This window comes from Anopheles nili, chromosome X, assembly GCF_943737925.1.
Source record: "Anopheles nili chromosome X, idAnoNiliSN_F5_01, whole genome shotgun sequence".
NCBI classification, from domain to species: Eukaryota; Metazoa; Arthropoda; class Insecta; order Diptera; family Culicidae; genus Anopheles; species Anopheles nili.
Window position 1 is genome coordinate 8,484,718 of NC_071293.1, and position 23,955 is coordinate 8,508,672.

The 23,955-nt window shown below is 49.5% G+C and overlaps 1 protein-coding gene across 1 annotated transcript in view; it reads left to right on the forward strand.

Moving 5' to 3' along the window:
- Positions 1-8,399: 8,399 nt before the first annotated feature.
- Positions 8,400-23,955, forward strand: part of LOC128728605 (pregnancy-specific beta-1-glycoprotein 11-like) — a 43,797-nt gene continuing 28,241 nt past the window's right edge. Inside the window, exon 1 of the mRNA XM_053822232.1 lies at positions 8,400-8,476. Coding sequence (XP_053678207.1) covers positions 8,413-8,476 — 64 coding nt within the window. The 5' untranslated portion in view covers positions 8,400-8,412. The remainder of the gene's footprint in view (positions 8,477-23,955) is intronic.

The window sequence follows — 23,955 nt, forward strand, 5'->3', positions numbered from 1 at the left end:
CGAATTCCCCCGGCGCGGCGCAGTCAAACAAACATTCGACGAAAACTGCAACCCATCGTCGCCCTTCAGCGTGACACCTAAGAGTCGGAGCGAACCATCGAAAAGAAGCGACAAACGAAAAGCAAAAAAGATGGTGTGTCGAAACAAAAACACCCAAAAAAAAAAAAAGCTGGGGGCGAGAACAGAGAAAAAAAAACAACGCTCGCACACAAGAGAGCCAAAATCCGACCCCGGCCGTGCACGTACTTAACACACGTTTTACAACGGCCCGCCTGGTGGTGGTTCGAGGCTCACCGTCGGTCCACTCCGATGGGAGCGATTTTTCCGACCAGCCTTGGGGTTTTTCGTTCATTTTTTGTGTTTTGCTTTTGCAGCCAGCTTCTGGTTTTCCGGCAGCGGAATGCGAGCGAAAATGGTTCCGCTGGTTTAATAACAGTGCAGCCGTAGGAAAAATGGCGCACAATGAAGTCACCTCACGCTGGTGGAAAGCTACGCCGAGAAAGGGATGAAAGTGGGAGCATTTTCGTTTATTTTTTTACCATCACATCCCACCCATGCTTGTGCTGTAAAACGAGAGGGAATATAAAATTTAACAAACAAACGAAACCGACGAAAAGCGTGTGAGAAGCGTGCGCTGGTCCGCTGGGTGAATGGGCAGGGTGGGAGCGAGTTATGGGGTGGTGAAAAACAGAATGTCCTCGGAAAAACCGGCCACCCCCACCGCGCAACCACCTCCTTGCCGGCGTCCCAAACGAGCCGGAATGAAGCGAAACAGAGCGCGCGCGGAATGAACCGGACCGGCTTTATTGAGAAACATTAATCATTGGACGTGATGCACTCGGCCCTTTATTCGGGTTGTTTTTAACTCGCGCGCACTCCGCAAGCGAAATCAAAGGAGAAGTGGCGTCGGAACAACCCGGGAGCTGTCTCGCCCTGTTTTTCCACCATCCCTGACGGTCGCTCGCTCGTTTCGACGCGGTCAAATGTCAGCTCGAGCCGTGTTTGGGACGCGTGCGTACGGAATTTCCCTGCACGCTTTTCCACCGCGCGTCGTAAAAGAAAAGCACAAACGCACACATGCCTCAAAACAACGAAAAAAAAACCACTCACACGACACACAAGAAACAAACCGACAAACGGGTAGCATGTGTGCGCGAACAGCGTGAATGGTGGGCGATTTTCTGGACCGAGAAAATGCGGTCTTTTCATCCCGACCGGTCCGGTCGTGTGCGTGCCATTTTTCCAGGAGCCTCGAGCCGTTACATCTTCGTTCAGCACGGGTTGCCCTTCGGTGGGCATTTCTTTTCAATCGCTCACCACGCGAGATTCATCACGCAAATGCAACCGATTTGATGCCGGTCCGGGTCCGACCGAATGGTGCTCTCCGAGGTTCGCGATGGGACCGAGTTTTCCGAGCTCGGTGGTGGACGTCCGCAGGCTGCTGTTCAGCTTCGGTGAATTAGTAATCAAGCGATGGCGCTGCACAGCTCGGAAATTGAGCTTAATTCAACGGAACGGTGAAAAATGCTCCATTTAATTGATAGTGTCTCCATTTCGCAAAGGGTTCATGGAAGGCGACACGTGTCGTTGGCTCAAAGCGACTTTGTATGATTATTTGACTAAATGTTATCCACTATATGGAAGCAAACGAGAGTTTTTATACTCGTACTGGTTTATGAATCTAAAAATGGAAAACAAAAACGGCTCAAAAACGGCCCGATCTGCTACTCTTGCGAACAACACTGTAGCGGTTACATAAAATGGTGTTTCCGATCTGCCGTGGGAAGCATTTTAAAGTGCCGTTTCGACTACTCCTACGGCTCCGTCTCTGTACCCACACGAATCAGCCAATTCGCTTCGTCGTTTTCCTCCCTCCTCACCCCATCCACCACACTTCCCTGCTCGTTTTCCTCTAGCAACGGCAATAGTTTCGCTTGCGCGCGCGGTTGTGTAATGCTCGGTGCAAAATTTGTTAGAATTTTCCCATCCCCGTCCGCGCACTCTCGCGTTGGGTAATCGAAGAGGGCAACCGAGCCATGGGACCGGTGGGGTCGGTTCTAGGTTGGCACGTGACTTGGTTGAAATTATCACCGTTTTCAATCGCGGCCTCGCGTGCATGCGAAGGGCGCTCCATTTAAATGCCAATGTCTCCAGCCGGACCTTCGGCGTGAGTGCGGGTCGCAAGTACATCACACATTCGTGTCCTGCCCGGGCTCGTTTCGCCCTCACCAGCTCGGTGATGAAAGCAGACGGGGTTGAAAAGGAAAAGAAAGAGAAAAAAAACGAGGGATTTTTATTGCAATCCATTTTCCTTCATTATTGTCTTATCTGTAATATGTACATGAAGATCGCATTTTGCGCCGGACGCACCGGACCCCCATTGGATGCTGGCATCGAGCCTGGGAGTCCTTGTCGTCCTGGGTATGTTTGTGTGTGAGTAAGAGAGAAAGAGAGAAAGAAAGAGAGAGATAGAGAGCGAGAAGAGAGAGAAAGATAGCCCGACGACAGCCCCGGGACCGTGCCGAGGGTGTTGTAAATTTTGCACGCGTACGCTAACTTTGCGCTGTTTAATAGGGTTTTATGGGATCCCCTTGCTTCGGTCCCGCGAAAAACCCTTCGAAGGGCCATCCCCTTTTTGTGGTGCCCGGGGCGGGTGCCAGCGGATGGTGCAAAGAAAGGCGGCGTACGCGAGGACACACATATATCCGCGCGTGGACCGAACCAGTTTCCGGGCGGGCGTCGTAATCGTTACTTCCGAAATCGAAATCGGACCCATCGCTGGCGAGTGACCGAGCGCTGGCACCGCGCGGTGATGGCCCAGGCGGGAAAAACGTGTGAGTAGAGCGTGGTGGAAGGGAAAAGTCCCCCGCGACTGAGCTGGAAAGTGGGGCCGTATAAATCCGTTGAAAGCGTTTATGCTTTGATAGGTTCGCTTGCGGCCGTCTCGCTCGCACTTCCGGTTCCGAGGGGAGCACGGGAGGGAGGGAGGGGGGGGGGAAGGACAATGGGAGAGAGGCAGGCGGGAGAAGAGTTAGTTTGTTTTTCCGCCATGCCAATTGGCCATCGGGAGCACACGAGAGGATTAAATCCGATTACAACAAAACGATATGGTGCCAAAGACGACGGTAGTAGGGAGGGAAACTGCAGAGGAGGGAGGAGGGAAATGACAGTAGTTTTCCGGCACGACGATGAACCCTTTCCCACCCACCCTCCCACCAAACAAGGAGCCACCAGAGCGGGAGGATTGGACGGATTAAACGATTGCATCAAAATCGTTCCATCTGACCAGCGCTGGCGTCCTGCGTTGCGTTTTCCCAGCTGCCCGGGTGGCTGGTGGCTACATAAACACATACTTACACACATACAGCGGACCCCTTCACCCTTGCGCTCTGGCCTCAGGGCGGTTGGGCTCAATTTATATGCAACAAAACGATTTGGCCGCTCCGTCGTCAGGGTCTTCGCTTCCCGTTTCGGCCTTAAGAAGAGCCTCAACCCATGTAAAGGTTGGCGGGTCCTAAGGGTGCTCGGAGGGAGGAAAAGGGAGGCACACGCTGCGATCCTGCACGGCCGAAACGAGGATGGGATCGTGGGAAATTCAAATTTCCACTCCAATGTATATGCGTGGTTCTTTTTCGTCTTCTTTCACCAGTACCGTTCAAACTGTCGTTTGGTTTCGTTTTATATCGCTTGTTTAATATTTCTCTGCTCCCTGGAACCCCACAACGGAGCCAAAAGTGGCTCTGGTTTGGGGAATGGATCGTGCCTGTGGGCACTGAGCGAGCTGCCCGATGTTGGACATGGGAAAATGGCGCCACTGGGTAGTTTTTTGATTTGCTTCCGAACGCTTTTATTTGCATTTCTAACTGATTTTTTAAAAGGCGTCATCGTCGTCACGTCATCGGGGGATTATTTCGTTTATATATTTTTGTGGTTTTGCTGCTCGAAGAGCCTCGGAAACGGTTCATCACAGAACCGGTGCGAGGGAGCGCACTTGACAGCTTCGATCTGTCAGTATCACTTGACAGCTGCCACCAGCGCCATCTGCCGAAAGGAACGACGACGCATATGGTGCCGTCGATCAGGCTCATCTTCCAACCCATCCACTAGGCTGTACTCCAACAGGCGTTTGCAGAGTGGCGAAGGGAAGCATCTCCTGCAGCAGAGTCAACCGAGTCAATCATCATTCCGAGGCATTACACTCCAAACAGGCCCGCTTTAGTCCTCTCTATCGCTCCCAGATCCGGTCATCTTCCCTTTCCATCATTCCGCAGCAAGCCGGATCTCGTGCGAAATTATGCCCGTTGTCGAAACGGTTAGCGAGACCAGCTGAGACCCGAATGCGCTAGATTCGATTTATGTCAATGCCGCTGTCACGATTTTTTCGCCTCCCAGCTACTCCATTTTGAAACCGAACCCCTGCCAGAGACTCCCAGGGCGCGCAGTGTTGAAGGCGCCGCTTTTTATTTCCCACCCCGACGCCAACACACACGTTCGGCTGCCTCGGTTACATTCCTTCCTCATCATGTGAAGGAAAATGGAAAAGGCTGCCGACACGCGGCGGTAATAAAATTAAACCTCGACGACGGCTCTCCAGCGAGGCTCTCCGGCAGAGGAACGCTGCCAGCGGAGGAGCAAGAAAATTCGCCAACCCGTTTCCGGCCGGAAGCGGCGGCCCGGTTCCGCCCTGTCAGTGTGACAAAATTCGTAAATGCCTCCCCAGCGTCCCAAGGCCGCAGCGGATCGGGCGGGCTCGATAGATTTGTGGAAATTCAGGCTAATTTAGTCAGTCGGCACGAATTGCTTGTAGAATGCATAATCGAAATCCATCCCGGTCGGGGTTTTGTTGATTATTTTCTGCTAGATTTTCCGGCGGCCTCGTTTTTCCGAGCCCACCGTGAACGTGCTCGATTGTCGTGGCGCGCTAGCAACAAGCCGATGCGGACTGGCGGGAACCACTTACACCGATGAGGTTCGATTGGGTCCTGGGTTTTTGGGTGTCAATGTGTCTGTTTCGAGCGTTCGTTTTTATGTTTTATCACCACCGGATGCGTGTGTGTTTTTAAGAACACTTTTTTTCCACCGCTAGTGAACAATGGCTACCAAGCGGTGACCATAAATTACGCCGCTGGTATTAGTAAGGGTGCATTTTTAGATGTGTTTTCCTTTGGACCGGTGGTTGTAAAAATAACATTTAAAACCAGCACACCTTGAGTGATGGCTGAGAACTTTATTTCCTCGCGACCTCCAGGGGAAGCTAACGCATATTTATAAGCTCCTTCAGAGCTCCTTCAGATGCCATTTTACTTCCTTCGACACGACAATTGCACGACCACCCTTAAAGGTAACAACGACGCGAGACGTTATAAAATTAAGCGCCTGTGAGAGCGAAAAAAATCCCCGACAACTCGCGCCATGCATAATTTAGTTGCCAAGACAAACGTTACGCGCTGCAACGGCAGACGGAAAGTTACCGACTTCTGGCTGCGTTCGTGCCGGTAAAGTTTGCTCACCGGAAAACTTTCGCCCGAAATTTGCCGCTCAAAAGGAGATGCTTCGAGATCACGTTACACCTCGCAGCACATTCCTGGCCGTGGGATGATGGCGGGCGATTACTGGCGGCAATGGGGCTCCAATTACCGATGGAGCGGCTCTGGATGTGCAAATGAAATGAGCTGCTTAGCGCTGATGTGAGAGGAAAAACTACGCCGAGTTAGCTAAATGGTGCAGTTTTGAGTGTATTGCGTGTGGAAAATGGGAAGATATTTATGTGAGACGAACACGACGTTACTAACAACTATTGGACTTAATTCAGACCAATGTACTGGTGATCCTTCTGTGCCTAAATAAGGTTCTTCTAAGGTATTATAAACCTCTCTTTCGTATTGAGTTGAACCATTTTCCACATCATTAGAACAGTAGTTAAAGCTTTAATGCCATTTAGTTCAGGTGATCTTTTACATAAAAAGCCCTTTAATAGTCTTCAGTAGTTCAATATGTTGCGGAAAATTACACACAAAAATACTCCACAAAACGTAGCGCTACAACTCCAAAAGATGTAGAAGGTTCGGCTTCTCAATATGCGCTGATTCCGAAGGGTCGTGTCCTATGAAAAATAACCCAACTGAAAGAGAGGAAGCGAACAAAAAAAATGCACGCAAATGAAGTTAGCCTCAAACCAAGCGACCGCGCTTCATTTTCATTTTTAAAGTTCGTTCCCTTTTTCCCTGAAGCAAACGATGGTGGAGCACATAATCATAACCGGTGTCTCGGGTCAGCCTCAGAAATTTCCCTCATCCTGGCGGGTGGAAAACCGGCCTCCCCGGAAATGCGGCAAGAAGCGCGCACAAGCGAAAGTGGTTTTACAAAGTACCGTCCGCAACATGAGCCGCGGGAGAAGTGCAAAAGGAGAGTTGAAGACAATAATTGACCGAGCGGGAGCCTAAGTAACGCTTCTCGAGCGGGTTCGTACGGTACTGACCTCCAAATGCTTTCCAGCGCTTGTGCCTTAACACAGGTACATGGCACGCTTTTGGGTTTTAATGAGAAATTTGCTTGCCATCCACACGGCTCTTAACCTGCCGGCAGAGAGAGGCCCAAAAAGCACTCAACCCCAAGGCAGCGCCTAATGATCGCATCGACTACGCCACTGATCGGGAAGCCCACTCGAGACGGAAAAGTTTGGCCTTTGGTTTTTTTTTGGTCTTCGATTTTTCACGTTCCTTTTTTCACCCTGACCCCCACTTTACAAGAAGGATGCGAATCTCAACGATGATGAATTAATTCTCGAAGGCTCGCAACGGCAGGAATCGATCAGAGGGTGTTCCGAGTGGGCTTCAGAGTGAGCCGTGGTAAAAAAGCGCGAAGAAGCATCGCCTGGTAGAGCCATCTAGCCATCTAGCCGACCAAGCGGCGTGTTTATGTTGCCAACAACAACACCACCCGGAACAACACCGCCTAGCGTCACGCTTCCACGAACCCGAGCACGAGAAAGAAACCCATCGTTGGGGTTGGAGATGGAGGCACAAAAATGCGAAGTTATTATGCTTAAACAATATCAATATCCTTGAGCGAGTGAGCCGCCCGACCGTGCAAGTAACTCGACCACCCAAATAAGCCACCAATCCAGCTGACAGAAGGTCCTTTTTTTCACAAACGCCCGGCACTCTCGCTGCACAAAACCGGACACCTGACCAAACGCCCGACGACACCCGCTTTCGGAACTCAATCACTCAAACACCATCCCAGCACTCACAACCAACCGAACGAGATGCCAATCATCATCATCATCCCAATCGGGCACTCACACGGGCGGATGCTGTGGGCTCGTGTTCGGGTCGGGTTTTCCGGATGCTGCGCTTCGGGTTCGCGATGCCTCTCGGGTCGGTATTCGGGTGCCGACCGTTACGAGCCAACGTTTTGGGGTTGGCCCTCGAACTCGCCATCATGGCCCCCTTTTGCTCAGTAGTGCCCGTATCCTTGCGTGTGTTGCAGCTGCAGCAACACCAGCCACCGTGTCTCGCCGGAACCGGAATCGAGGCGTAACTTCGGACGCGCGTCACGCGGGTGTGTTGTGCGCGTTTTTGTTTTTTTTTTTGCGACCGTAGTCGCGTGTCGCCTAGTGCCCAGGTGGCAGGTGTTTCACGGGGTTGGTTGGTTGATTGGGTGGTAATTTTCAGGTTGTTCGGTGGGTGGGTTGTGAGGGTCCCTGGGGGGAGGGGGGGGAGATTTCCAGCGGGGGCTCGATCGAGCTACCACGCCCAAACGTGCATCGTACAGCGCCCTATCGCGGCTCTTCGGTGGCTGTCAGTTGCACGAGTGACAGAAGTTGGCTGGGCCAGCCAATGGCGTTGACTTTTCTCGACGTTCATCCGACGAAGGCTAGAGCTTTGGGAGGCCAACGGTAGAGTGGACCAGTTTTCAAACCCCACGCATTCAAAACCCAATCTATCCGGTGCCGTTGTTTCTTCGAGCGGAATTTTATATGGGACACGAATTTGGGTTAAATTGTTCGTACCACTCACCGATTGCCTAATCGCGCTCGCAAATGGGAGCGAACCTCGAAAGGGTACCTCAGCTGTACTACGCCGAAGAAACGTGCCAACCTTCAGCTGCCGCAGAGTGTGAAGAAAAAATGTGCCATAAAAGACATCGCGTTACATTGGGGTGGTTTCTGGGTTTAATTTTCACTGTTGCTCTTGCGTTTTCTTTCCCAACCGCGCCCAAACAGTGCGTGCACCTCGTGCTTTCGGTGACGTAGAGTAGTGACGTTGTGGTACCAGTGGAAACGCGCCTCCGGACGCACGCAGCCCATCAATTGCACCAATCAAACGCACCGTGTGCCATGCCACGTTTGGGCGTCTTCTGACTGCGAGTGCTGTGGTTGAAGTTGTAGTGAAGTCCTACCCTCGAAAAATGGTGCTCCTGATGCAGCTGCTACGTTGGATTCCCATCTGTACGGTGTTGGTTGTGATACAAGGTAGGTGTTTCTGAGGTTCCTCAACCTCCCGGGTGTTGTGCAGGCTTTTGGCGCGTCTCGTAAAGCGTTGTACGATCACAAATGAGGGCCACAGAGCTTCTTCCTGACGTGAGCTGCCAGTGGCTGTATTATTCGCGACAGCTTCGCGGCTGTTTCCCGGAACCCATTAAAATAATCGTTGCCGGTAGGGGGAAAACGCACCACCCGGTATCAACCGGGTGGTTTGGTGCCATTCGCTCGCTGAACCTCCGAGAAAACCTCACAACACTCGCGTGCGAACACGTTGCTCGAGTGGAATTAATCTGGTTTTGATTAAAAGTACTCACTCCTCGTAGCACCGACACCACGCGGAAGGTGAACGTCGATACGATACAGCTGAATAATGCATCGAGAGCCCCCGGATCAATCGAGATCACGCGCAAAAAGGGAAAACGCGTTCCCGTTTTTGCTTTCCCGTTCGGAAGGGCGTCGAATTTCGGGAGCACACCATGGAAGGTGGCTTCCTGGTAAAGGGCAAATGGTTCCGGTACGGTTCCGTGCCGCCGAGCGCGAGTTATTCCGGATGCGTGTTTCGCGGGAAAAGGCGTACCGGTTGGTATGGGGGAGGGAAAATTATGATTCCACGAAGCCACCGATACTGCCCGGTGGAAAGCGAACGAGCTGACACGCGCATCAGTTTCTATTGCGGCTATTTACGAGTCAAGCGTGTCAATCACACACGGGAATATTTTAACAGGAATGCTTTTAGCGCGAATCGATCGCTGTACTTGGGGATGTTGGCTTTTTCATACTGGCTTTTAGAAACCGGCTGTTGAAATGTGATTTCAAGCTTAAGAAAATTCGGATTAAATCATTGGAAAGCTTAAGCTTAAATTATCATAAAAAAACAAGCTATCTGTCATGCATCAACAACAGTTCTTTCCAAAAACCAAATCAACTCACATTTGAATTTGGAAAAGGACGAAGTTGTTATGCCCTTACAAGAAATCCCTCAAGAAATGATGCACTATCAATTAAATGGTCAGGCGTCACATAAACTCCGCTTCGTAAGCACCTCTAATCCTATTTCGCATCATTATAGCTCTCGACCGTGCCGGCACAATGTAGTCCAGCACCCTGAGCGTCCCATTTCGCACAAGTCCCTCCATTAATGAGCATATTGTCCTAATACCATGTAGCGTACAGCAATTAATTTTTGCCGTAGAACCCTTCTGCGGGTACAGCAGCACACATGCATTCTATGTTTCTCGAGTAGCTCTACGGCTATTACTGCGTCGTCGGAGCGAGTGTAACGAGTCGTTAACTAGAATTGCGATTCGCAAACTTCTTTGGGACTTTCCAGGCCGGTATGTTGCCATTGTGAGGGTGCTTATTTTCGCCGGCATTGGTACGTTTCTTTCCATCTTGCTTCGGAGACCTCGCAGAACATCCTACCGTTGTTGAAGTCGCGTACTCTCGTTACTAAAATTGTATAAAAAAGCAGCTAGCGCACGCATGCCGCTGTTGATCGCCTGATAAACGCTATTATCAAATTTCATCAATGCCAAATGCCGCGGCAACTAATAGAAAGACGTCACAGCTCGTTTGTACGTGTTGAAGCTCAAATTTTTATATTTGCGTGCCGTTGTGCACCCCTTTTGCAGACGAGCGTACCACGATTTGCCACTCTTCGAACCACAAAAGCTCCCAACACTCAAGCCGGCAAGTAACCCATCCGGGACCATAAACCCAACCCCCCAACACCAAGCGCCGAAAGACGTGTCGACGGCCAGTTTTGACACGTCTGGCGCGGTTCCGCTTCCGGGCGATATTTTATTCAATACATCAAATTGAATCATTCTCGCCTCCGTCGGTTCGGCCGCCCTGATCGATCGGGGCATGTGTTACACTTGTCAGTCGGCAGGACGACCCTTAGCACACCGGTTTCTCTGTCACCTCGCTTTCGGGGGGCGGGGTATGCAAATGTGATCCATTTCCGCGCGTTCACCAAACCCCGGGCGCACAATAATCATGAAATATGAAGCTGCGTGTGACGAGTGTTCGAACTCGGGCGAAAAGTGTTCGCACGGATGAGTCGCGGACGCCCCTACGTGGCGCGTCCTGGGGCCCTTGTGAGGTACGTGCTCAGGTTCGGATCGGGGAACGTGCCGGAATGGCTCGTCAAACGCCGCCGGCACGAACACAAAATGGCGCAAAATGGCACGCCGTGTGGTGGCCAAATGATGGCCTAGAGTGTACGACACCCCCCACGAGAGCATGACGGCCTCGGTCGACGTTCGATCGAACGGAGGCTGAACGGCTGAAAACGATATGCAAAACTCGTTCGCCCGCCTAATTCAGCAGTCACCCGCCAGGGGGCGGGCTCGGGATTCATTAGAGTGGAGCTAGGGTAGAACGGTGACTGCGAACGCACGGCAACGTTGATGCAATAAAGAAGCTGTTGCACCTTCTGACGAGCTGCCAAAAACTGCGAGGATGGATCACTCTCGGCGGGTGGATGGAAAAATTCCGTCCAACTCCCCCCCCCCCTTTTTCCAACAGGTGGCCTGCAAGGCGAGGGTGTCTGATTGGCTACTGCTCACCTGACGGTTTCCGCAACATCCACAAGAACGCTGAACATGCCGGATGCGGCCGCGTGCGATCGCAATCGGATTTCCGGCTAACCATTAAGACGGCTTTCGATGGCGAGGTCCTTCGACCGAGGCTGTTGGCGTTGGCAACCTGCGATGACAGATAATGATGCAGAATGGAGCTACGAGGACGAACCTGCGATGCTACAATGTAATACCATCGTTTGGAACTGGCGGTGATTCAGAGTTGCATCAGCAACTGCTGGAGGTTTTTGCTTCGAATTTCATGACGTAGCTCTTGGAAGTTGGAGCTACGGGTAGTTTTTCCTTCTGCATGCTACTGCAACATTGAAGCCGATGGGCAAATGAACTGCTGTCTTCGTACACATCCTGCACTCGGCTTAGGGATAGTGCATTATGGCTCTTTTGCATTTGCCTCCTCATTGCTCCACGGTCACGCTGAAGTATCCGCAAACAAAAGCATGCACAGAAGTTTTACATGTCATGAAGAATCTTAAAATTGGACGTCGACTAGAAGTTCATGTCAGGCTTAGAAAGGGTTGTGGAAAGGTTTTAAAAAACAAGAAAACTCTTCAGGGAAATTGAGATGAAGCTGATTGCGGAATTGAGGTCATTTTTGAGAGTTTTCATTTCAAATCGCACTGAAAATACAATAATAAATTTAAGCCTTAAGTAGTAAAATATTTAGGCACTCTTTGGATGTATAATCAGATAAATGAAAATATTGTATCAGATAAATGAAAAGAAAAGCTCCCGTTTGAGTCTTTCTTTTTCGTTTGTACCTGATAATGATTTATATATATATATATATATATATATATATATATATATATATATATATATATATATATATATATATATATATATATATATATATATGTATATATGTATATATATATATGTATATATATGCGAAGTTCGCCTTGGTTCGACGATTAAATTTCAGTTCCTTTTTTTGAGATGTTAAAAGGAAACGTTCAAAATTCAACAGAAAATAAATTTCGATTCCTTAATGGCAGACGCAATAGCCCTTCCATGTAAGATTTCTTCTCCATAAGAAGAGACCAGACTTCAAGCGATTTGATCTTGGTACTCGACAATATTGAGCAATAATTTCACCCCGATTAAAGCTACTGCCACTTTCGATTCCAAGCATCGCAACCATGACTGTATTATCACATTCCAACCCACACCCCCGTTAGCGTTTCTTCCATACGATAAACACATTAAGCCGCCACCCTGTTCACCGAAATCAGCCATTTATCTCGCAATCTGAATGCATTTGTGTTATCGACATCTCGGGCGAAAGGATTACCGCGCGCAAAAGCACACCCAAGCGCTAAGCGGAATCCTTTTCGAGAGCATTCAACCCCTCAAATCGAGCGAATTCGCCCGGGCACCGAATTAATCGCCGACAAGCCCCGGCTAGCCAATGTTACGCCACGGTCGGACGATTTTCCGATCCGACTGCTCCCAACCACGGTCCATCACCTGGTACCGCTTCCTTCGAACCACCAGCAGCTGCCATCATCGCCACAGCTAATGTGCAAGATAACGCCCGGCTTAACGTACCGAGAATCAATTACCACCTGATCGTGCGATTTCGGCATTCATTTATGCTGATTAGCCGATGCCTAAGTGCTGGAAGTTAATTTGAATGTTTTTGTTCCGCGTCTCGCGCTTTCCCAACCGGGGCGTGGTGCGTTTTCCGGCCAAGATTAACTGTGGAGCAAAATAAATAATTATCAAGCAGCGAGGAAGCGAAGCGCCCCGGAGCGTGGATGACGGTGGGTTTTCCACAACCCGGAGGCCGTGAAGGAAGCACCAGTATTGGGGCACAAAAGAAGAAAAATGGAAAACCCCCCCCCCCCCCCCCCCCGGACGGTTCCTTGCGTCATTCTACGCCCCCCCCCCCGAAGGCGCCTAAATGTATGCACTGCACGTAGCACGGCAGCATTGCGCCTGGCTGCTCGCCACCGATCGGGCTGTTGTTTTGCCTAATTCAGGCCTTATCCAGGGACCGAGTCGGGATGATTTGACGGAGGATGATCGCAGCCGCACGCGAACGGGGGGGGGGGGGGTGAGACAAGCCGTGCTCGCCTCGACGAAGAACCATCGACGGGTGGATTATGGCCGCGCCGAGGAATGAATTCATTTAAATGTTAATTAAAAGATGGAAAACAAAACCGGCGCTTCCTGGCCGGGCTTTGGCTGGTGGTGGTGAGTGCGAACCGGAACCGGGTGGTGCCGTCGCGACGTGCTTTTGCGGGGGTTGCGTTGTTTTTCTGAGCGTGGTGTAGATTGCACTCTTTGCGCTTGGATTTTTCCGCACGCCGGGCACGCATAATTGGCGGTAAGCGATGGATTCCGCTCGCTTGCGTGCTTCGGTGCGGGTGCTGGATGGTAATGGAATTATTTTTAGGCTTCAAAGGGAAGGAAACGGATTTAAAGACACACCAAGTGGACGCGTTTCCGGGTCGTTTTCTTGCTTGAGATGCGTTCAGAAATTGTTGTTAAATACATTCGTTTGTGGGATGAAAATTGTGACAAGCTTTCTACAAGGACGTGCTTGTGGAGCTTTTTTATGATAATTCTTTAAAAATAATTCATTGCAAAGAAAGCTTATGAATGTCTGAATGAATTTTAAAAGAGGTTTTAAATAGAATTTGCTATAATTTAAAGTTTGTTCTATATTAAATTCAACTGAAATTAGGCACTTTCAAGGAACGAATGGATCTTTAGCAGCTTTCATGAGTTATTTCTCCTTTCTTTGGAATTGCTTTCTGCCTTTGGCAAAATCAAGACTAATAACTGTCAAGTTGAAGTTCGTGCACACCTATCTGTCATCAGTTGAGTCACATTCCACGTTAAGCATACCAGCAAGCAAGCGATTCCAGCGGTTGAAATTGGCTGTCGATCGGTTCGCCACCGTTTTACCAAAAAAAGCATCACCCAAAACGCCCGACACCGATAAGCGGCTTACGCTGGCGTGCAATTTAAACGTTCCGCTTCGGTCGGAAATGCTCGCGCCTAATAAACCGGGGCCCTCTTTCACGAACTCTCGCCCGAACCAAGAAGCATTCAAGCGTCCCTAATGCCAGCCCAAGTCGCACATTTCGTGCTCGAGAGCGTTCGTGTAATTAAAGCGGCGAAAAATCTACGCCTCCACGCAACAATGGCAGGCGCAACGGAATCGACCAGCGAGTGGTTGGGTTGGGGTTGGTTTTTCCTAAAATTTTCCCACCAACTGCGAGTTTCCATTTCCTTCCCCGTCTTATCACCCACTCGCCGTGTAATGCAGTTAATTATAATTGAGAAAATATGATGTGATATTGTTGTAAAATGTGTTTCACCCAAAACGATTCGCCGCCGGCTTCGCGCCGTTTGCGCCACTTCGAAGATCGGGCACGGGCGAGCGCGGAATCGAGAAACAAAAACTTTATCGCCATTTTCCCAACCCCCACCCCCACCGCATGCTCCCCTTGGGGAAAAGTCGCGCAACCAAATCCGCACCACGGCAACCCAACATTGTTCCCGGTTGGCGCTTCCGGCTCATGTCCCACCAGTTAGCTCTGCTGTCTGTCTACGTTTCGGGCGGTTTTGGGTTCGTTTTCTTCATTTTTCCATTTTCTTCCGCAAAAGGTTTTTGTTTTTCTTCTTTTGCTTCAAGAAGTAATCGGAACGCCGCGAAATCTGGCATCGTAACCCGCGCGGAGGCGACAACCCGTCCGTCGCCCGTGGAATAATTGCGTTAGCCGAGCTTCAAGCCCACTCGCTGCAAAGGGCGCTCAGATTAACTGATGAAGTTTTCAGTTTCATGAACTCCACCACCCTTGCGGGCACACCCTTCAGTGGTGGCCCTTGGCGGTGCCTTTGCGCCTCGTAATCCCATTTTCCGGTCGGCTGTTTGGTTGCGCGTTTGTTGTACCATTTTTTTTTTGTGTACTCCCGGAAGCTTCTAGGCAACTATTCCCGAGCGTGTCGCGAATTTCAGTTTCGCCGTCTTGCCGGAGGTGGTGTAACTCAATGCGGCGTCTTAACTGATGGAAACTAATTGCGCAACAATTAATGCTCAACTCCACGTGCCACTGGCACAGGGCCGTTGCTTTGGGAATGACTTTCCGTGTCCGTTTAAAGCCCGGATGGGCGACGAAATCGCTCGGGAAGGGATAATGTAAGGCGAGTTATTGCGAAAATGTGCTGTGAAAATTCGTCTGAGCTGGAAAAGCGTCATTTGGAAGCAGAACACCAATCTGACGTTTTTTACAAATTTACTATCATGGAAAATGTAATAAATGGTGTATAAATGTTCTTGAAAATAAGACTACGAACGACAGCATTAAGCATAAATTTCCTATCGTTGGATGCGCACATTAATTATGGAAATGCTTTCAAAAAGGATCTCTAAAGAAGTGTTTTGACATAAAGTAAAAGCTAAGTTTTAGTGAGATTTAGACAATTTTTAATATATATCGATCAATAATGTTGAATTCAAACAACATTATTGTTAAGAAATCTACTTTTTCACTACTCAGCCTCAACTTATCACTTAACCAGCTTGTGAAGGTTACTAAGTATGTGACAATATTTAGTTATACTGCTAAGTTTCAACAGGAACTAATATAAGCAAAGTTTGAATTTACAGAATAAATTCCAAAAGTGTCGCTTTATAAAAGAAAGAGTTTAAACGTCTTTTAACCTAACCTTTAGCTACAATATAGCATCAAAATCAGAAAAGAAGTATATAAATCAAAAACATTTCAAAATAAGATATGAAATTGATGTAGAACTGATGACCTTATAAGCTGATTAAGCAAGTAATGAATGTAAAACCCCATAACACCTTTCCCACAATCGATGATTTGATTGAAAAACGGATGGAGACGGAAACATTTCCATCGAACGGCAGCTTTACTGCTGCAACCGACACATCCACCGCTCAGCTCAACCAACGCCAGACCATTAAGCATGTCATCGAAAGAAATAAAGACGTACGGATGTGCTGCACCACAGGCACCCGAGGCCATCGATGCCATCGGGCATTAGTACCCCAAACCGAGCTCGTAATGGTTTTGCGGAATGATTAATTTCTCCAAAGCACTCGGATCGGTTACGGCCACGCGCAGGACCTCGTCCTTGTGCATTTTGTGAGTGCACCGGAACAGCGCGGCGTGTCCGAATGAATTCTACCTTCTCATTATCGAGCCGGTAGCGTGAAGCGGGCTAAGCGAGCGTTGAGCGGGAAAGCTGGTAAACGTAAACCGCAAATCTATCCGTGGCCCGATTTTCCCGCGGCTCCTGTGCCGGAAAAGCGCTGCCGGTGCAGTTTTGGAAATCATTTCAACCGACCAAATACCGGAGCACGAGTGCCACGTCAGGGAAGGTGGCGTAGAGCGGCTTTAAAGAATGGACCCAGCTATGATTGTCCGTGCCATGGAAAGGACATGCGAGGCCCGTTCGTTTACAACGTGGTATGAATTTTAGGCCAAGCCCATCCGTTTGCTACCCTCGCGCGAAGGGTTTCATTTAATTTCATTTCAGCGATGCCATCCGCGAGCCCGTCCATTGCAATCATGCAAATGCGCGAGGTGTACAAACGTCCCGGCTGGGATGTAATGGATGTAAAAATATTTTATCACCAATATGGTCGGGCTTAAATTAGCCGACGTAACCGGGGCACGAGCGTGGGTTTCGCAGCGAATGTGATAATTGATTCATTTGTCGCGAGGCGCCGTTAGGACATGGCACCTGGATGCATTTGCATGTGCACTGGCGAGTCCATTACAGGGGACTGTGACTGGTACGCTATAGCGATGATCCTGGGATTTAGAATGAAGCTCATATGCTAATGAAGCTTTTGTAATTATTTACTGTAATTGAGATGGAGATGGAGATGCAGATGGAGATGGATTCCACGTCTTATTACACTAAATTGACAAAGAAATATAAAAATAGAAACGATGAGTCAAACATTTTTTTTTCATTACCTACGTGTTCCGGGCTTTAAAACCTTCTGTTCTTCTAAATAAAAAAAGCTTTTATTGAGTATCTCACCTTGTACCCGTCCAAAAGCAGTCTAGACTTGATCGTGTTAAAAAAAAAGTCTATGAACGACACGAAAGCGCAAAGAATCGCAATCGCAAAAGACTGCATTCAACCAGAAATGGCAGAAATTAATTTCATGCGCCAAAGAGCAATCGGTTTGTGGCCCCGTAGACACCCCCTTCTCGTTCTTCTCTTTTTCCATCCGATTCCACCCCCGAACCCGAACACCCTTAGAACAAAATCAACCCAACGCTAGGCGCCCGCTTAAAAATCTAAGCTCATTACATTCACAACCATGAAATTTGTCGCACCGTCCGACTCAGTGGCAAATTGATCCCATCTGTTTCCGCGCGCACGTTTCGGAAAAGCAACCGGCCAGTAATCGGCGGCAATGGCCGGGCTAACCGTGCGGCCAGATAAAAGATGGAAAGCGTTTAAGGAAGGCCGAAAGCGCATAATTAATGACACCGAAAGCAGGTGCACTCACAGGAAGCGAGTGGGCGTGATTTCTTTTCCAACTGTTACAGCGTGTTTTTTTTTTCCTTTTTCGCTCACCGGCAAGGATCAAGATTCAAAGAGATAAAGAGATGCGCTGGTTCGATGAAGCAAAAGAAAAAAATCGGACGCGTGCGGTTGATGGACGGTTGCCGGCGAATTTCCACAAGATGGCTGGTGGCGGGTCGAAGATTAGTGTCGCCCGGCGCAATGCATCCGAGCGAGGAAAGCGCTTGCTAAATGATCCCAAATCCTCTTGTGAGCATCCCAACTATTCGAGCGATGGGCACGGGGATTAGACGCCCTTTTTGGCCCAAGCACAGCGGCGCACGCGGAATGGGAAGCGCAAAAAAGGGCAACCCTAATTCTATCTAATCTCCTCAGGATATAATAACATTATTTCGAGCCCCAAGAGAACCGGCCCAGCGGCGGGAAGCAGAGTTTCCCGAAGGCTCGCGAAAGGGGTCACTGGCTGCGTTCCTTTAGGGTGCCATTTTTTTTTCTCGTTTGTTTTTGCTGCCGTTGGTTGCCTTTCGAGTGTTTTGGTGATGCCGATTCGGCCGATTCGTCCTTTTCGGGGGGCTTCGCTTTCCGCATCGTTAGCACCGAGACGATTCCGTTCGGCGCTGATTTGCTTCGGAGATTTATGACTAACGATCAAATGTTCGAGTTCGCTGGCCATCTTCCGGGACTCTTTCTCTATCTCTCTCTCTCTCTCTCTCTCTCTCTCTCTCTCTCTCTCTCTCGATCCTTAAATATCCCTGCTGCATGGTTCATGAGACACTGGAAAATGGTGCAACCAAGGGTGACTTTTCGAGGGAAAAATGCAATCGAGCGATCGAAAGCTTTACTCCCATTTGTTAACGTGTATGTGTGTGTGCTTCAGTGAGGACATCTAAGCCGCCAGCAGGCACTTTTATGAGTCTCCCGCCCCCCCTTTATTTGTGAGTGTATTTTTTTTTTTTGGCTGCTTTTCGTACACCCCATCCCAAGGGCAGCCGGTTCGGGTACCGTATGCTTCGTCCGGTCGCTTTAATTTCCTCGATCGCGTGCTCCGGCATGGATGTCCTGGCTGGTGGAGGGGGTAGGAAGGGAGAAGGGGGGGGGATATATATTTTTTCCACTACTCGTTTCTTTTTTCTCTCTCTCCAACGTCGAGGCATAAGCATCGCCAACAGACGGCGGTAAAAGTGCCCCATTCGCAAAAGGGCGAAGGATTAGGTGGCTTTCCCGGAGCCTTTTCCCAGTGCAAGAAAACCCTCCCATCTTAGGTGAACCTGGTGCTCCCTTCTTCAGCCAGAGACGAGACAACGAATAAATACACACACACACACACACACACAGTCATACAAAAAACAAGCGCAAGATCGCTTCGAGGCTGCGACACTTTTCTTGCGCCGGCTAGGAAAATGGGAAAAGCGAGAGGTGGCATAAAGTATGCAACCCGGGGGGTTTTGGGGTGCGCGCTGCAGGGGAGAGGAAATCATTTATTCTCTAAATTGAGCGTAAAATCTCTGCAGCAAACCTCGTTCCAAATCTGTTCGTAGCTCGGCCATTTTTTGTCTTTTTTTCTTTATTTTGCTTCTCTTTCTCCCTCGCGCGCGCGCGCGCGTTCGTCCTTTCCCTTTCCTTGATTCAGCCGGGACGAGAGACTAGAGTGGCTGATGTTTGTTGTTTTCTCTTTGCTCAACCCCCCGCCCGCCGTTCGGGAAATTTCTCCCCCACCACCCACGGGGGTTGCATCTTTCGCTGGGGGCAGTGCAAGCAAATAATAATGCGAAACATAAACAGAGTGCTCGTCGCAGCACGAGAGCACTCGGCCGGTTTTGAGATGAGACGGCGAGGGTCGCTTTTTCGCTTATCCCAAGAAAATCTTCCACGGGGGCAACTTAGAGCAATGCGAATGCACTCACTCGACCGAACGCCGAAGAGGAGTGGGGAAAAAGCGTTCAAAAAATAAGTAGAGAAAAAAAAAACCGAACACCACGATCTCTAGAGCACACGAAATGGGTGGTATAGGGGTGTGGGGGGGGTGGAATTTTCCTCGCCACCCATTGGGCTGCGGCATTAGGGAAAACGCGGTGTCAACGTGCGAACTCGGTGGGGAAAAAAAAGGGGATGAAAAGGGGGGTTGGGTTTAGAAGCGAAAAGGGGGGGAGGGAGTTAAATAAACGAACCCGAGGTGGAAATTGGAGATTGCAATTGTTGAAAGGATAAGAAAAACTGCCTTGCGATGCTTTATTTTTTTTTTGTTTGCTGTGTTTGTCAGAGAAGGACCTTTTGCAGGGTGCAGCTTTCGAGCAGGATGGAATCCTTTTATTCAAAATGCACCCAATCGTGGTTGATGCTGATGATTTTCGCCACTTTCCGGTCCATTTTTGGTTATCCTGCAACCTGACCAACGGGCATCGCTTGGGTGATTAAAGCACCTTTATTAGCTCATCACCGGTTGAGGAGTTGTTGAGCGCGAGTCGGAATGCAATTAAGACCGGTTGTATAATCGCTAAATCTATTTTCTTAAACAGCTCAACTATCAAAATGGACCCGAAGGGGTGAAATTTTTGCTTCTTTTTTTAACCTTAGACAAGATAATATTTCAAGTAATTGTTGATTGTTTGAGGAAGTGGAAGTAACGCTCCAGTAATCGGCTTGAATCGTGCAAATATCCTGGCTTTTCTAAGAATTCCTAGATAAAGAAATCTAAAACATTCACTCAGCATCTGGTTTTAAAGTTAATGAACATTTTTTATTCGATTTGTTTAATAAGTTGCTTAACAAATCTGTATTATTTTTTAGAAAATCATTACCAAAATCTAGAAAATCATTACGTAATTAATGTTATTATGAAAATTCAGAAATTGATTGACCAGAAAACGATATTACCTATAAAGTAAACAAATCCTCCAATGAAGTTCTCAACTGTCACCTGTCAAACAACTTGTTATTCCTCAGGTCAAGATCAGGTGCCACGTCAGCAACTCACGTGATCAATTATCAGTCTCGATCTCCGAGGTGAAAATTCGTCCAAAAAACCCCAAAAGCCTCCAGCATCTTCAAGCGCTCAATCTGAGGCGCTGGCTTGCATTCAACTTCCCAAACCAGCGCACCAGTTATCGCCTGGTGAAGTGGACAAACTTTTTTCATTATTTAAATTACTTGATTTCGCCCGCTTCCTGATGGATGACGCCGCCCAAACTCGAGCCAGCCCACCGGTGGCAAGCTTGCGGAGGGCCGGAAAAACTTTATCATGTGTGGTGCAACATTGCGATAACAATCGGCGCCGAGCGTCGAGAATGTCGGGTGCATTTGCCGGCTTCCGGTGCCATTTAGCGCCCACGGACGACGGGCTGGTATGCCGGTCTCGTTAGCCCGGCTGTGGAATTTCTTGCGGACACCCACCACCCACCAGTGTCCATTTGAATTCCTCTCCCATCGGGATAGAGTTTTTGCTGTATTTTGTTGCTTTCTTTCTTTTTTTTTGGTGCCAGTTCCCGTCCAACCAGGACGTCTTGCTTTGCAATTCCCTGCCGAGTGAAATACTGCTGACACGAGCGCAAAGCAAACAAGAACTATTACCCAAACCACGTACGAGCTGGGAAATCGTCGGCTTTAAAAGCAAGGAAGTGTGGTGACTGGTACAACGCAGAGTGAAAAAAGGATAATGCTACACCGGCAGCATTTTGTTTTTTTGCGAGCCACACCTGAGCACCTGCAGCTTTGTACTGCGGCAGCATGAAGAACCAATAGGATGGGCAGCTTTTTCCAGCGCGTAGTGTGAGAAAAACGAGCGAAAAGAAAAACACACCAGACGCCGGTGACTTGCCAATGCAGCTGTCAAAAATCAGAGCACCCAATCGAGGGGCCACCAGGTGCAGGAGTTCAGACTTACCAGGCTATACTTAAGACTCTCCACATCTCTGTCTCTCGGCTTGGAGAGCTTTCATCTGGCGTTTCGTTCCCTGCGGGCCTGGAATTGCACACATTTCTGCACCACCTGAGCAGGTGCTGGGGTCAAGCGTGCCTGGCTGTCTGGGTTGCATTCCTCGTGAACACCCCTTCCACCTCTGTTCCCAACCCATCCCCTGCCCACTTCCTGTCACGCAACGTGGCAGGATGACAGTAGGATGGTAGCTTCTGGGATCGTAGCGTGAAGCGAACCAAGTGAGGCGAAATATGGGAAAAGTTTCGGATATGGAATTTATGTTGCTTACTTTTCGCACCTTTTGCCTTCCCCTCGTGGTGGCCAATCGCCCTTTCCCACCCTGTGCTCGCTGCCTGCCGCAAGTCCTTGAGAAAGGAAGCTCGTCGTTAGTGACTGACCATGGTTGCCTTTTTTTGTGCTTCTTTTATTCCGGTTTGACAAACCAAACAGTGGTCACTTGGTGTGTGCCCCCTCACGCCTTTCCTCCTCTATCTCTCCTCACTTTTCCTACCCACACAGGGTGGTGCAACTTGCCGGCTTTCGGGCTTTGTCGCCGTCGGTTGCTCGTGCGCTTTGTTTGAGTTCGTTTCTTATCTTGAAATTTCCGCCCCACAACCGGAAGGCGCCGTGTGCTTGAGTGTTTGTATGCGTGGGTGTGTGTGTGTGTGTTTCATCCTCTTGGCGTGTCGCTTCCCCAACCCTAAGGACATTCAAAGGCACATTCCGTTCGTGCCACGCCGCCAGCCAAAGCGAAGAGATATCACTCACGGGACGAAACGAAACTGCATGCAAAACTTTCCGTTTCCAAGAGAACACTTTCGCTGGGCGCGCGCCATTTCCACCACTTCCTCGGATCGCTTCCACCGGAACACGGGTGCCCCACGGACGGTGAGCGCTCAATTTTTGCTTACCCACCGCCTGCCCGGCGCCCTAAAAAGCACAAAAAAGGGTAGCATTCCCCGGTGCGGCGACTTTTCCGTCCCGGGACAGAAGTTCGGAAAATTAAGTTAGCTCGCCCGCTCGGGTGCACTGAGGGTTGTGTGTGTGCGCAACAGGACGCGCCCTTCTACGGCGCAAAGGGTCGTTCGATTCGGCCGAAAGGATCCCCAAGATGGTCGTCGTCGACAAAGAAGCATCCAACGGGGGCACATACACGTAGAAGGAAAAAAGAAAGAAACAGAAACCCCCCCCCCCAGCCCAATGGCGTGCGCCGTGCAATCAAGGGAAGGAGCAGACATTCCGCTCGATAAGCCGTGAAGAAGGGTGGGTGATGTAACCTTTTCCCAGCAACGTGGCGGGTGGCGCCCTTTTGCGCCCGATGGACACGCATTAGCCCGGTGCCGGGAGTCGTTACGCAGTCATTACGCAGTCCATCGGGGTCACGAACACGTGTCGGGCAAGTTTGTCGCTTCATCGATTTCATCTCGCTTTCTGCCCTCGACGGAAAGGGCAGCCTGTCGCCGACGTTTTCCCATTTGTGCGAACGGTTTTGCTGGTTCGGGGCCCCTTTCTTTCGCTGCTTTGGCGTGTCACACAGTGGGATTTGGTGGCTGGTTTTCTTGGCTAAAAACCTGGAACCGCTTCGAATGCCTTAAGAGTTAAAGAACAAATAAAAAGCCAGCAATACCAATACCAACTGTAAGACTTGAGTGCTTTGATTACAAAAAAAAAATCGTGAAGATACCAAGAAAAATCACAATTGTGAAAGTAAACGATGAAATAAACCACCAAATAATGCTGAAAATAACGAAATACAATCGTCTCTGTATCGAAACGAATTCAAATTAGCTCGTGTGGCTTGTTAACGTTTGTTTCTGCAATTAATTAATTAAGGCACCTAGCTGTATGCAACAAGCTCATCACTGTCCGACAACGCTCCCTTCCGATGCGCCATTCGTGGAAAAGAGCAAACTACGCGCACACTAACAAGACGAACGCGTGTTAATAAAAACGTGATAAAAATACGCCAACCAGCGTCCCCAGCCGGTGGCACCGACCTTTCGGACGGCTCATTGGCGCGCCCAACCGGACGAAGGAGTTGCTATTTATGGGAATGTCCTGCCAGCCATGCAATGATCTTGTTTTGCGAGCGAACCCCGAACCTCAGTCCCAGGGGGTCGTAAAGCCCGGCGAGCGAATTAATGATGCGAAAGTCGTAACCGAGCTTCGGGACCGGGTCGGGTCGAGCGACTTGTTGAAGTTATGATTGATTGTCGATTGCATGCATGCGTGCCAAGTATGCGAACGATGAATGCCAAGTGGCGGGTCGTCGGGAAGCGAACTTTGGGCAACCAGGATTGATGGGTATCGATTGGTTCCTGCTGGCTGGTTGGTGTCCGCTATGGTCGATTAGGTGCAGGTTTTGCTGCTGCCCGTAGCTGCGTATGTTAACCCGTTCCGGTCTGGTGGAGATGCGCGGTGACGTC